The sequence below is a fragment of the Thermobia domestica genome, chromosome 1 (genome assembly GCF_964235325.1).
Source record: "Thermobia domestica chromosome 1, izTheDome1.hap1.1, whole genome shotgun sequence".
Classification (NCBI taxonomy): Eukaryota; Metazoa; Arthropoda; class Insecta; order Zygentoma; family Lepismatidae; genus Thermobia; species Thermobia domestica.
The window spans coordinates 204,323,619-204,336,734 of NC_137454.1; the positions used below are offsets into that span (position 1 = coordinate 204,323,619).

The window sequence follows — 13,116 nt, forward strand, 5'->3', positions numbered from 1 at the left end:
TCGAGGTTGGTCTATTCTTTTTGTTTTATCTTGGTGTCAGGAGTCACCTCCCAAACGTTGTCGGTGTTGTTTTGAAACACCCTGTATATTGATAGAAATCAGTTTCATTTTCGTATTATTATTATTATTATTATTATTATTATTATTATTATTATTATTATTATTATTATTATTATTATTATTATTATTATTATTATTATTATTATTATTATGGAATTGGGAAGTTTGGGAAATTTTTTACCTCTTGAGAAGGGATTTTATAATTTCTAAGATTGGCATCACTGTGCTGAATTGCCGTCTGCCAAGTGATAGTACACACTTGTATGGAAAAAGACGATAAAGATAATTTTTATAACTGGTTTCAACTTTGTTAATTATAATGAAACTAAGCATACTTTGTGTTTTGCTTCTTGTATTGATGCAGGTGTATTGTATTTCAAAACATCCTATTGTTATAATTGTGTCATTCGATGGTTTTCGCTTTGATTATATACACAGAGTTCACACTCCGAACTTAGACTTGCTTATGAGAAGAGGAACGCATAGCCCATATGTCAAAAATGTATTTATTACGAGAACGTTTCCAAATCATCACTCAATTGCAACAGGAGTGTTTCCAGAAATACATGGTGTCATAGACAATAATGTGTATGATGTGAGCAGTAAAATGTTCTTAAATAATAGTGAAAAGCTGTGGAATTTTTCTGACAATGTTACGCCAATTTGGGTGAGTCACCAAAACGAAAATAAAAGTTGCACCGGTCATGTTTTATATTGTGGTAACGAAGGCTTTATACCATGTATGAAGTATAGGTGAAGAATGAGAATGTATCTTTTTTTTATCAGGTAAATCTGTCAGTTTACAAAAGAAGAGTAAAGCTTTTACTTTTTTTAAAAAATAATTTCTTTCTGAAAGGAAATTTTTAGACCATACAGGTTTATTTTTGTGCACCACTAAAAAGAATTGTTGGAAAATTTTCTTTCACTAATCTTCTTATTGTCCATTAAAAGCTTTCCAATGAGCGCTTGGCATAGATGATATTCAAGTGGCTCACCAGAAATAATTGTTGAGAGATTACAATTATTTTACGATTTGTGTGTAAGTACGGCTTCTGGATGTGTAACTTAGAAAACTACAGTTTAAAAACACAAACTAACATGTGCTAGGTAGGCCCGGGCAGGAGTGCGGGAGGAAAAAAACATCTAATAGAGTAATCTTTCATATCCACTCACTTATTTCATCTGTCGTAAAGCGCTTGTAATGATTTTATAATAGTAACCGTACACTTGTAAATTTAATAGGTTGACTGCCATGAGCATCATATATGGTGCTCACCTTATTTCTCTGTGGGGCCATGAGCACTATATATGATGCTCATGTCTGATATCACAAATTACTAACTTATCCAGGTTCTTGAGCATCATATTGATTAATAAGAATGCTTATTTAAATATTTTTAGTTAGGTATGGTATATGAAATTAGTATATATTATTTGTTATTAATTAGTATTTTATGTTGTTTATTAGTGTATGAGAGGTAGGTTTTAATTTTTTTAATAGAAGTAAAGTAAAAGAATTCAATTTATTTTAAAATGTTTAGTTATAATTTTATTCACATTATGTATAAAATGATAATAACGAGATTATTTGTGTAATATTTGAGTTACTAGTTATTAAAATGTTTTTTTGTTAGGAAATTAAATTATTATAGCTTAGATAGTTTTTTTTTTTTTTTTTTTTTTTTTGGCTAAGTTTTTATTTGTGGAAGTAATTGAATTTATAGGAGAATGTGGAAACCTTTTATTTAATGTTTGATGCTGATAATAAATGTTGACACTTACACAAAATGTATTAGATTTAAAATATGCTGGTAAATGATATGAAACATATTTAATAAAAATGTAAACTTTAAAAAATGAATAGACAAGAATAGGAAATGCAGTTTATAATCCCACTGAAATGCAACATAATTGATTTTTTACGCTTTGCAACACAAATTTTATGGAAACAAGAGTAAGGCAAGTTACGGTCCTCCAGTCCTGTTAAGGGGGATATTTTGTTATTTATGTAATGTGAAGGTATTTGGATGCTCCTAACCTGGGCCGCCTCAGCTGGAAGTCGATCCGCAGGAGGAAGGAAGTAGTACAACAACCTGTTGTTGTTTTGAAATACCATGATAGTTTATTGGTAAGTTTGTTTTTATTAGAAATTACCACACTAGGTTGGTAGTAGGTTAAGTTGGGATGGAATCTTTTAGCAGCCTCCGTAATTTTCCTTTCCTCCTTTTTTTCCGCACAAAATTTGTTTTCAACACAATATGATGCTCATTGTGCCAAATTAGTGAAAGACCATGAGCATCACATATGGTGCTCGGCTCCCATTGGTACATTTTCGGTAGAAACAAAGTATCGCCACAAAAATGTGATATAACTATCCTTAATCGAGCCAGAGGCAAGAAGAAGTTTATGGCCTCCTGGAACCAGTACCCTCAAATCACCTTGGCAGTCAACCTGTTGAAATATCGCTATATTACTTTGTATTTAATTTTGTCACCTGCAGAAATTTGTTTCTTATAAATATGTCTTTTCATTCAAATTATTGATTTTTACCTGTAGATCTTCCAAAATGTGCTGCGCTAAAACTACACCCGCACCTTTTAGACTTCATTATGAAGCTGCTGCTTCTACTCAAATTACCTTCTTGCAGGTTAGGCAAATTTTTCTTTTAGGCAGTTCATTCGTATTTGATCCGTTCAATGATTTCGATTCAGTGATTCCTCGCAACAGTTCCATTAATGTTCTGAGGAGCCAGTTCCTCCGAAACGGAATCGGGTTAGGAATCATGGTGATTCCTGCCGTCTTTCTTTCATTAATTGTGTTAAACGTTGTTTCTGAAGTAACGGAAAATTTATTACTGTTCTAATTTTCAATCTTAGAATAGTCTTAAACTAGGAATGCAATGGATGTACCCGATTGCAATGAAATGAGCTGAGCGAGCTTAAACTACGTAATCATTCCTGGCCATTATGCAATAATAAATGCCATTTTTAATTGTTGACAAAAAAATCGCGTGAAAACTTTTTCCCCATGTTAAGTCTATGCAAGCGTTTTTCGGTGATTATTCCTCGATGGTACATCGGATTTTTGATTTCGACCTATGTTGTCACTCAGCACGACATACTCTATCAGCGTGCTAAGTTTGGTTGAGATCGGCCAAACGGTCTAGGAGGAGTTCGCGGACAACCAAACGGCTAACCCGGGTATAAGAGCTTCGCTTCGCTCAGCTCAATTAATTGGTATTTCAAATACCGGTATTCAGTGCTTGAAATAATAAACGAAAATACTACACTTGGAACCACCATATTATTCTCGAACTCCAAGTTATAGAACAAAATTCATAAAAACCCACACTCGCTAAGAAAACATGTTTCTCGGCAAATTCCAACAATCACCCAAATTGCCTTCTTTCTTAACCGTCCAACATTATATTTTATACGACCGAAGAGAGCATCAACTTCGGCAGTTAACCCTGGTCCCCAAGTAGACCTACAGAATGTGTTACAAAAGCTTCCAAACCTACTTTTCAGTAGTAGTTCAGCCAATCACATAGAGATTTTGATCTTAATTTTGACATAAATTAGCACTCACTAATAATGTTTTGGTACCACTAACAAACATTACAAATTAACAGTATTTGTCGTACTTTCAGCCTTGAAGTGTCCCCCCCCCCCCCAAAAAAAAAATGCCACTTCTCATAGAAACTTGCTTTAAATAGGCCTACGATGAACATCTTCTATTATAACAAATATATGATTCTTTCAGTCGTTCTCTGCGGAAGCTGGAAAATAACTTATACTCTTTCTCACACGAAATACAAATCTTACTTAATTCCAGTGTTCTCACTGAAACAGAATAGTAGAAAAAAAAAAAAAAAAAAAAAAAAAAACCTCTTCTGTGATGCAAACTTCGCTTGATAATTTAAATAAGTTTAAATTAGAGAGAAATTCCTGAGAAAATAACTTATGAAATATGACAGTCGCCATTTAAATTATTCAATTCCTAAACACAGCATTCAGCTGCGCGCCACATTTCACATCCATCATGCATCCCCCAATTAATGATTACTGCCAGGTGCAAGCTGACCTCTCTATTCCCTGCCATACAAGAGTTTCTATACAATGGTAACTGGAACAAATTCGTTCAAAAGAACGGAATGAACTGAGCCAAATCACCGAAAGGAAAAAATCGAAATATTAACAGTCCTGTAGCACTTCTGGTTTGAGTCTGGTTACCCCATACTTGTAAACATAATATACAGGTGCTATGCTGTCCAGAAATACTCTTTTGGCGTAACTTAATATCTAATATAGTCCTAGTTTATATCCAGTAACTCATTTTAGCTTAAAATTACTACTTCCATGACAAGCTAGCCCCAATCAGCACCGTACCTTATAGTTCACACATGATCTGAAATAAATCGAGCTTTCGATAGATACCACATATACCACATACATAGGAATTTTGAAGTAAAATTATTGTTCGGCATCCTATTTGGAAGTCTCCACGAAGATACTTTAAGAAAATAATACATACTCTTGGAGCAGGCGAGTAGTGGTAGATTGCTCGCTTGTATTGCATGGGGTCTTTGGTTCGATTCCAGCTCGAGCTACATTTTTTTGTTTCTCCAACTTTCATCATTCTACCATTATCATCACTGCCTCGGTGCATAATCGTGTGACGTTAAAATAATAATACCTTTGGCTCAAGCCCTTTTTAGGATTATTGAAACAGGTAATAGCCATAAAGATAAAACATATTTTCGAAACATATATGATCCGTGAAATTGATAAAAGTTTAAGGGATTTCGTGCTCAGACCATGATTACCTTAAATTCATTGTACATCATTATCTTAAGGAAGAACCAGGCAATTCTGCCGTTTAATTGTTTTATACGATGTATTCAATCAAAGATGTTGCATCGATATACCGAAATGAAAGTACATAATGATATGAAAGTACATCTATGTTCATTAAATCTTGCGGTATAATGTACTTCACGATTTTTCGCATTTAGTACATTTTCTCTTCGCCTTTGGCTAAAGTTGAGTAATTTAGTGGTAAGTGGAGATTATAAAAGGCATCTCTTCCATGAAAATTTTCCCAAGAAATAATAAAAGATATATATATATATGAACAAAATACAAAATTAAGCTCGATTGAGTTTATCCTGGCGATCATGCTTTCGAGGGATTTTTGCGATGAAGAGAAATTCACACATTTTCTGTATGGGACGGGAAAAAGAAGGTAAAATGGAAGAAAGTAAAATGTTGAGTTTATTGCTTTAAACCTAGTGTCTATATTGTCTGTCAGACATATAGTAGTTTCTGTAATCAATATTTCATTTACAAATAGAAACGAACAAAAACACCTTCTCTTGATGCTCGAAGCGACGCGGTATAGCTAAAAAAAGCTCAGTGGGTGGTATAAATACGAAACTTTTTCAATGGCGTCCCCGTGGATGAGTGATTAAAGTAAAAGACTACAAAGTTGCAAAGCATTTGGCACCGGATCGAATTCCCTTACCTTTTCTTTCTTTCTTCTTTTTTTCTATTTCTTTTAGAATAGTAGGATGCGTGTGAGATTTCTGTGTACATAAGCACTAAAACGACATAATAAGAAAGTAACTTCTGTTAAGTTTTTTTCTTTAATCTACTTATCTAATCTACTCAAAAGCAGAGTATTTCTGGTAATAGCTCTTATATACTTGCTTATCACACTCCTTCCCCTTTGTTGCACAACAGACAGATCCACTTCCAACTCAGGTAAACAAAAAAAAAAAAAAAAAAAAAAAAAAAAAGAATTTGAGGCACAGGCATGGCAGTCTTACTATCATGAATGAAATAGAAAATTTTGTCATTATCAAACCAGCCGATGACATAATTATAGCTGAGCTTTTGAACATTTCAACGTGTTAAAAATATTTTTTCATCATGAGGACGTATTTTTTAATAAATAAATTCTATAAGTTTAGGTACGTGAAACACCAGTACTTCTAAAGAATACCGTATGTGTGAATTAACATCATAGCATGCTGAAAACAGACAGGAGAGTGAAATGCTAATATGAAAAGACTAGAACGAAAAAGTGTAAGCAATCTTTCTTTTCTGATATAACACATTAAGAATACGTATTAAATTTCTCAGGTTACGAATTATTAGCACATTTGTCGGTGCGCATTCGTTCTTTAAACGCATTTTTAAAGTTTGCACCTATTCACAGTATTCCTAACCAAATTGAAACGAAAAATTCCATATGTTTCTTTGTGACTAAGCGGCTAAAGCGCATGGTCCTGGGTTCGATTCGTTGTGCGTGCTAATTTATTTTGATTCAGCTGCAAGGTTTAGATAAATTCAAGGGCAGTTTAAAGACTTTTTCACGACCTAGGAACAGTTTACGGGAATACGCTATAGTACGGTTAAATTAGGTACTTGAGCTAATCTAATTAAATATATTCAGGTTCTCAAGAACCTACAGCAAGAGTTTCAACCACTTTTCAAAATGATGTGAGAACTATGAGTCCTTGTTCTTAACAGCGCCATTTCCCTTGCGCCTCCAACGAGCACAATACTGAATATTAGATCAAAATCCTTCATTTAAATCGGATATACTTCTCAAAAGATAACTGTCAAAATGCAAAGGACTTTAGGTGAATGTTATAGGCATCTTCCGAAGCTCAATGTCATACTTGTTAAACTTCCGCAGAAATGTGTGGTTTTGGGCCTGCACAGTATGTGAATATTTTTTCTATATTCACTTATCTGCCATTCATACTTTGACTCGAAATTTGAAAGAACTCTTTAAAGGGAACCCCTCCTCCCTAGTCTACAGGCTAAAGCTCGTGACTTTGGTGCTCGAATTCCGTGGGTCAATTTCTAGTGACAAGCATCGAACGCAGCAATGGTTGATATCTCACTTTAAATGGTATATGTTGTCCTATATAGCTTTCTGTTGATAAAGGTCATGAATACAAATCAATCGATTAATTGCATTAAAGAAGGGAAGGTCTAGGAGGTTAAGTTCTTCGAAATTGTTAAAACTCCGGGGAGAGAGAGAGATCCATTCATGCATAAAGAATAGAAGTAAAAAATGAGGGCAAACTCCTCGTTTCACATAGTGAAAATAGGGCAAATTTTAATCGTACGTTGAACAGTCGAACTATAGCCCTGCAATCACAACAGGTCCAGTACTATCTAACAGAGTACATACAGAAACATATGATATAGTGCGTTCTGTCTTCGTATTTACTTCCATTCATTATTTTATATATATATGCTAATCAGAAAGTGTCAAACAAATTACCGGTACGCCAATTTTCTCTTCTGTAATTTTGTTTTATATTTGTGAGAATGCATTAAGATTTAGTATAATGAAAAACTAATGAAAAGTTTTGAGCTTACGTTATGTGTGTTTGAAGATGCCTTATTTCTTCTGATATATATATTTGCAAATTCAATAAAAGCTAAGTATTTTCTTTCAGATTACTGATAAATGATGAACTGTACTGTACCTAAAATGGGAACTTGCAATTCCTTGACTAAAGGGAACCTTTGTATAAATGTTTTATATGCTATGTTCATTTTGGTGAGAAACTTATTTTAAAGAATAACTGTTTCGCTATAAAGGGAAGGAAATTGAACGAAAGAAGGGGAAACGATGTACCACATACTCAGTTTAACATTATATCCCATAATGCTCCAAAAAAGAAGGAAATCGCTTGTGGAAAAGAAGGCTATTACTGGAGCTGAATTTGAAAGGAGATATATTCTTTGGAGCAACTTTTAAAACTTACCTTTGGAACTTCTCTGACTCAAGTTCGGACTCATTTTAGGAAACAAACCAATAAACGCCAGAAACAATTATATTTTACATGTAATAATAGTTGGTTGGATTTCAGAATTTCATCAAAAGAATACAGTAGGTTTAAATAAGTTTTAAAATATTAAAATTATTATATAGGTGCATGAGAGGATGATTCAAATTAGCAAAAAGTTGGTTACTTACCAATAAATCCTCCCGTGAGGAAACTAAGCACTCTCCACGCGTATCGTAACATCAAGCCAGTTCCGTCTTCAGTGGTAAGGTAATCAGGATAAAGACGATGAGAGAAAAGTGGTTTGGAAAAAGTAATATATAGCACAGAATAGATCAATATAACGTGAAGGATTTCAAAATACCACAGTGCGAAAGAATGAGCGAGTTGAAGAAAACGCGATGTCTACGTTACGTCACAATTATCAGATCCAAAATATATTTCAAAGATAGGTAACCAGATTCTATCAGTGTTGCCAAAATGCAGATTTAAAGCTGATTTATGTGAATAAAGAATGATTCTTTAATCTCCCGTTGTTTCTTTGTTGTTGCTGAACCTATCACATTAACATGCTTTATATTGTGTGTATGTTGTTTTAAGTGAAGCGCCAAAGCATAACATACTTGCTTCCAGTATCTCCCCAAAAAGTTTAGAAAAATATCTTACCGGATTTAAAAGTTATTTTGTTGATCCACTAAATAAGTCAGGTATTTATCGTGCTCAGTGCGAATGTGATTCCTCATATATAGGTCAAACAAAAAGCAACATTAACACTCGAATTAAAAAAAAAAAAAAAAAAAAAAAAAAAAAAGACAATCAAAAAAGTCACAAGAAGAGGGCATATCGGGATTGGCGCTTCACTTAAAACAACATACACGCAATTGAAGCAGGTTAATGTGATAGGTTCAGCAAAAACAACGGGAGATTAAAGAATCATTCTTTATTCACAAATATAAAAAGCAGCTTTAAGTCTAGATTTTTGCAACATTGATAGAGTTTGGTTACCTACCTTTGATATATATTTTGGATGTGGTATGTATTCCTTTTTTTCTCTCATCCGCTTTTATCCTTGTTATCTTACCACTGAAGACGGAACTAGCTTGGTGTTCCAATACGTATGGAGGGTGCTTAGTTTCCTCACGGGAGAATTTATTGGTAAGTAACCAATTTTTTGCTAAGTTTTAAAATAGTTTAAAAGATTAGTTTAAATTTGTTAAAGCACTGAAGACAGCATTAGCATAACATGTATTAGAATGAAATCATAATATTTTGTTTGAAAATATGTGAGTTATTATTAACAGAATCACTCATGGATATAAAAGGTTAATAAGGGAACAATAGATATAAAATTTAGTGATAATGCCTTGAATAAAAAAAAAAAAAATTGAAATTAAGTGAATTTTGGAATATCTTGTTACAATGAGAAATGTGAAGAAAAAGGAAAAGGTTAATAATATAAATTTGAATTAAACTTAACGTTATAACAATATTTGATTTTTACATGCTGAAAAATAAAATTATATGAAGGTAATAATTAAAAATACCACCACAATAATTGTACAACAATTCTGTGATTTATTGTGATCGATAATAATAGCAGCCAGTTGCCTTTGAAACATCAGTTTAAATAAATAAATATAAAACACGGGTAGAATATCAAAGTTTTTATTTATTTGTTTATTTTTGAACTGAGAGAAGATTTTAGTTCCTTGTATTTAGAATGAAAAATTACTTCTATCGAAACTGTGAGAACCCATGTTCTTCATTATGTGCTTTTTATTTTAAAGTGAAGAGACAAATGATGACAGACATAATGGCGTAATGGTGCGGCCTGGTGGTGAATTCAGGTATCGCTGTATACTGTTAAATTTTATAAGCCTTTGATGCAACTGCACCCACATACACACCCATGCTTTTAGTTACGTGTTTTTAACTTTTCTTTCTTTGTAGATTCTAAACGAAGAAGCAGGTGACGACAGACATAGTGGAGTAATGATGTGGCCTGGTGGTGAATTCAAGTATCACGGTATACTGCCAAGATTTTATGAGCCTTGGGTGGAAACAGTACCATGGAAAAATAGAATAGAAGAAGTCATAAAGTGGATTGAAGACCCTCAGACACCAGCGAATTTGATCATGCTTTACTTTGAAGAACCAGACGAATCAGGACATGCGTTTGGACCAGAATCCAGTGAAGTGACAGAGACAATTAAGCGCGTTGACGATACTGCAGGAGACTTATGGAAACAGTTGAGCGCTCACAACTTGACTGATTCAGTGCATCTATTTATAGTAAGTGATCATGGGATGCAAAGTGTACACATGAACATGATAATTAATATAACTGATATCATAGGCAACAAACCCTACGTCCGTGGTGGAAGTTCGCCTGTAACAAATTTGTATGTTGATGACGGTAAGTAAAACTCTCAAGGATGTCTATTTTACACTGGTTTTATTTTAACATATGCTAATGAATTTCCGTTATGATAGTGTATTAATGGTGATTTTCTATTAACGCAACACTCAATGGACAGAAAAATATTGGCTGAACGGCCGGCTGGAAGCTTCTAGGTTATCCGGTTCTTCTCCACACCCTGATCTTGTTCTTTTCTGCTACGATACTCGTACCAGTCGTTTTTCTAAGCCTCGGAACTCTCCTCTTGCCAACGGACACTTGTTCCTCAAAGTTACTCATATCATACCAAGGCCATAATCCTCCTCAAATCCTCGTCTCCTGTTGTTTCATTCACCCTGCAGTTCGACCTACCGCTGATCATAAGGAAGCTGTCTGTATTTTCTTTAATTACAGAAGTGAAGAAAAATTTTACGAAGTATAGAAACCCTGTTTTTTTTTTTTTTTTTTTTTTTTTTTTTTTTTTTTTTTTTTTTTTTTTTTTTTTTTTTTTTTTCGTGTACGTCAAATTGCTTCTTATTGACTTCCAATTCTAAACTTCAAACCGTCAATACTTCTGCCCCCGTGTGCACTTCCCCCTAAAATGTTACGCTTGGGCTGAGTTGACCAACTCTAAATTGAGTCCGTTTGGTCAAATTCCCAGCGGGCGCTAGCTGACCATTTGCTAGAAAATGCTAAAGATGTTTAGATCTTAATTTTAAACGGTTTCACCGTTTTCCCGAATGATTAGATACACAACCTTGATGTCACTTTAATATATTGAACAAATATTTGGAAGTTGTCCTTTTTTCAGCTTAAAAGCGGATTTTTTAAAGACGATGAAGCATGTGCTCACTTTTTTTTTAAATAGTGTTTATATACTAAATTTCACCTCTAACATAATGTGCTCGTGAAATATTTTATCTTTGTCATATCTTTTAAATCCTTCTTCCCCATATGATACACATGTTAACTAATGTAACACGATAAAACACGACTGGAGCCAATTGCTAAATACGTTATGTTAAAATACATCATTTCAAACTGTTAACCTGTTTTGCTGTTATGATGAGACATAAAATCGTTTTACTTCACATAAGTCGAAGGCTTTCTGTATATTCTATCCAATTCACCGTGTTGTACTGTTATTAGTCTTGAACCTTTCAGTCAGTTCTTATCGTTCATTTTCGAAACTTTACATAGAAAAGGTATGTAGGAAAAAGTAAATATTTTACCCCACAATGTTTCGATCTTCATACAGTTTTAGACTTTTTTTTTCCTGTAAAAGCATGAGAATCGTAAAATAAAAATGTGTATTCCAAAGAGAGAAAATAATATAATAGGAAAACAATACAATCTTATTATATTACATGTGAATAGCGATTTGTAATTAAGTCTAGAATGATTCTTGCACTTACCACCTTGTATTTCTTGAAACAACGACTACATTTCAAATCTACATGAAATTTGTTCTCAGATTTATGAAAAAATAAAAAAACTAAAAAGAAAAAACTTACATCAATTCTTTCTACTTGTAGGTAACTTCACAAATAGTAAATTCCTGTTGAAACTCCATCCTGTTCCTTTGTTCTTGCTTGTTCATGGCAGTTCCATAAGTAGAATGATAAAACGAAGTGTCCGGAGAAGTATACTTTTTTTGAAATTACTTATATGTCGGATTCATTCATGCAGGGTTTTTTTTTTTTTTAGTTCCTTTTTCTCTTTTATTCCTTGGAAAACCCTAGGTATTAGTCACTAGTATTGGTCTGCGTAGTTATTGTCAGCAGAAACACACGAATGCAAGATAATTCTACGATAAGTAACACATGCTTAATTTTCTTAATTTGATTTTATATATACTCCTGTTTTTGGCACGTAATTGCCAAAATTTCGTATAGAAACTACTGTGCATTAGTTTAGAAAGTATTCTTTATTTGTAACTTTTGTAACATAAAAATAATACTCCCATTTTACCAAACTACAGCCATGTTACTTAGATCAAAACATCGAAATTTAAAAAGTGGACATGGCGATTGGCCAGCCTTCTTTCGAATTCAGTGTTCAGGATCTAGGGAAAAAATAGATGGCCTCGTGGCCATCACATTGGTGCAGCAAGACTAATATCAGGCTCGATTCTCAGCTCAGTATGAAATGTTGTCCTTTAAACTTCATTGTACTAGAGAATATATATCTTTAAACATCATTGTGTTAGAGAGTACGTGGTACAAATAATGTATGTTGATTAATCATTTCTCAACATAGTATATTTTTGTCACAGGGAATAGCACATTAATATGAGTACCTTGAATCTATTGTGTGTAGATTGCGTACTACCTTTGTTACGTTTCCGAAGATTTTATATCGAGAATAGTATATGCTCTTAAGAAACTCGAAAACTATCTTAAACGTAACGAATCCCTTCAGTAACGTTTCCTAAAAATTATTTACCGACCCCCATTTCAAATGAAGCAAACCATGGAACATTTTGCTATTTATATCAGTAACAATACCTTCGGTTATCTATTTTCAAATGTTGTATAATAATCGGACAGTCTTACCGGGATTTATAATACGTAGTTTACATCTTTCTTCACGCCTTAGTTCGTTTATTTGCTGAAGCTTATTGTCCCTTTCCTGCAGCGATACTATATTAACGTTGCTAGACTGAACTGAAGACAAGCCCGGAAACTAACGGCATTTGTTTAATTTGGGACATAAATTTGAGACTAAAAATTTTTGCGTGTCTACTGTATTACCACTTCTAACACTTAGAATCACAATTACCAACTACTACCATTACCACTACTATTAAACAAACGTGTATTATGCCGAAATAAATGAAAGTAAATTA

The 13,116-nt window shown here is 33.4% G+C and overlaps 1 protein-coding gene across 1 annotated transcript in view; it reads left to right on the forward strand.

Annotated features, from left to right (window-relative positions):
* Positions 1–273: 273 nt before the first annotated feature.
* LOC145693109 (bis(5'-adenosyl)-triphosphatase enpp4-like) overlaps positions 274–13,116 on the forward strand; it is a 48,847-nt gene continuing 36,004 nt past the window's right edge. The window contains exons 1-2 of the mRNA XM_081768819.1: positions 274–727; positions 9,821–10,286. Coding sequence (XP_081624945.1) covers positions 380–727; positions 9,821–10,286 — 814 coding nt within the window. The 5' untranslated portion in view covers positions 274–379. The remainder of the gene's footprint in view (positions 728–9,820; positions 10,287–13,116) is intronic.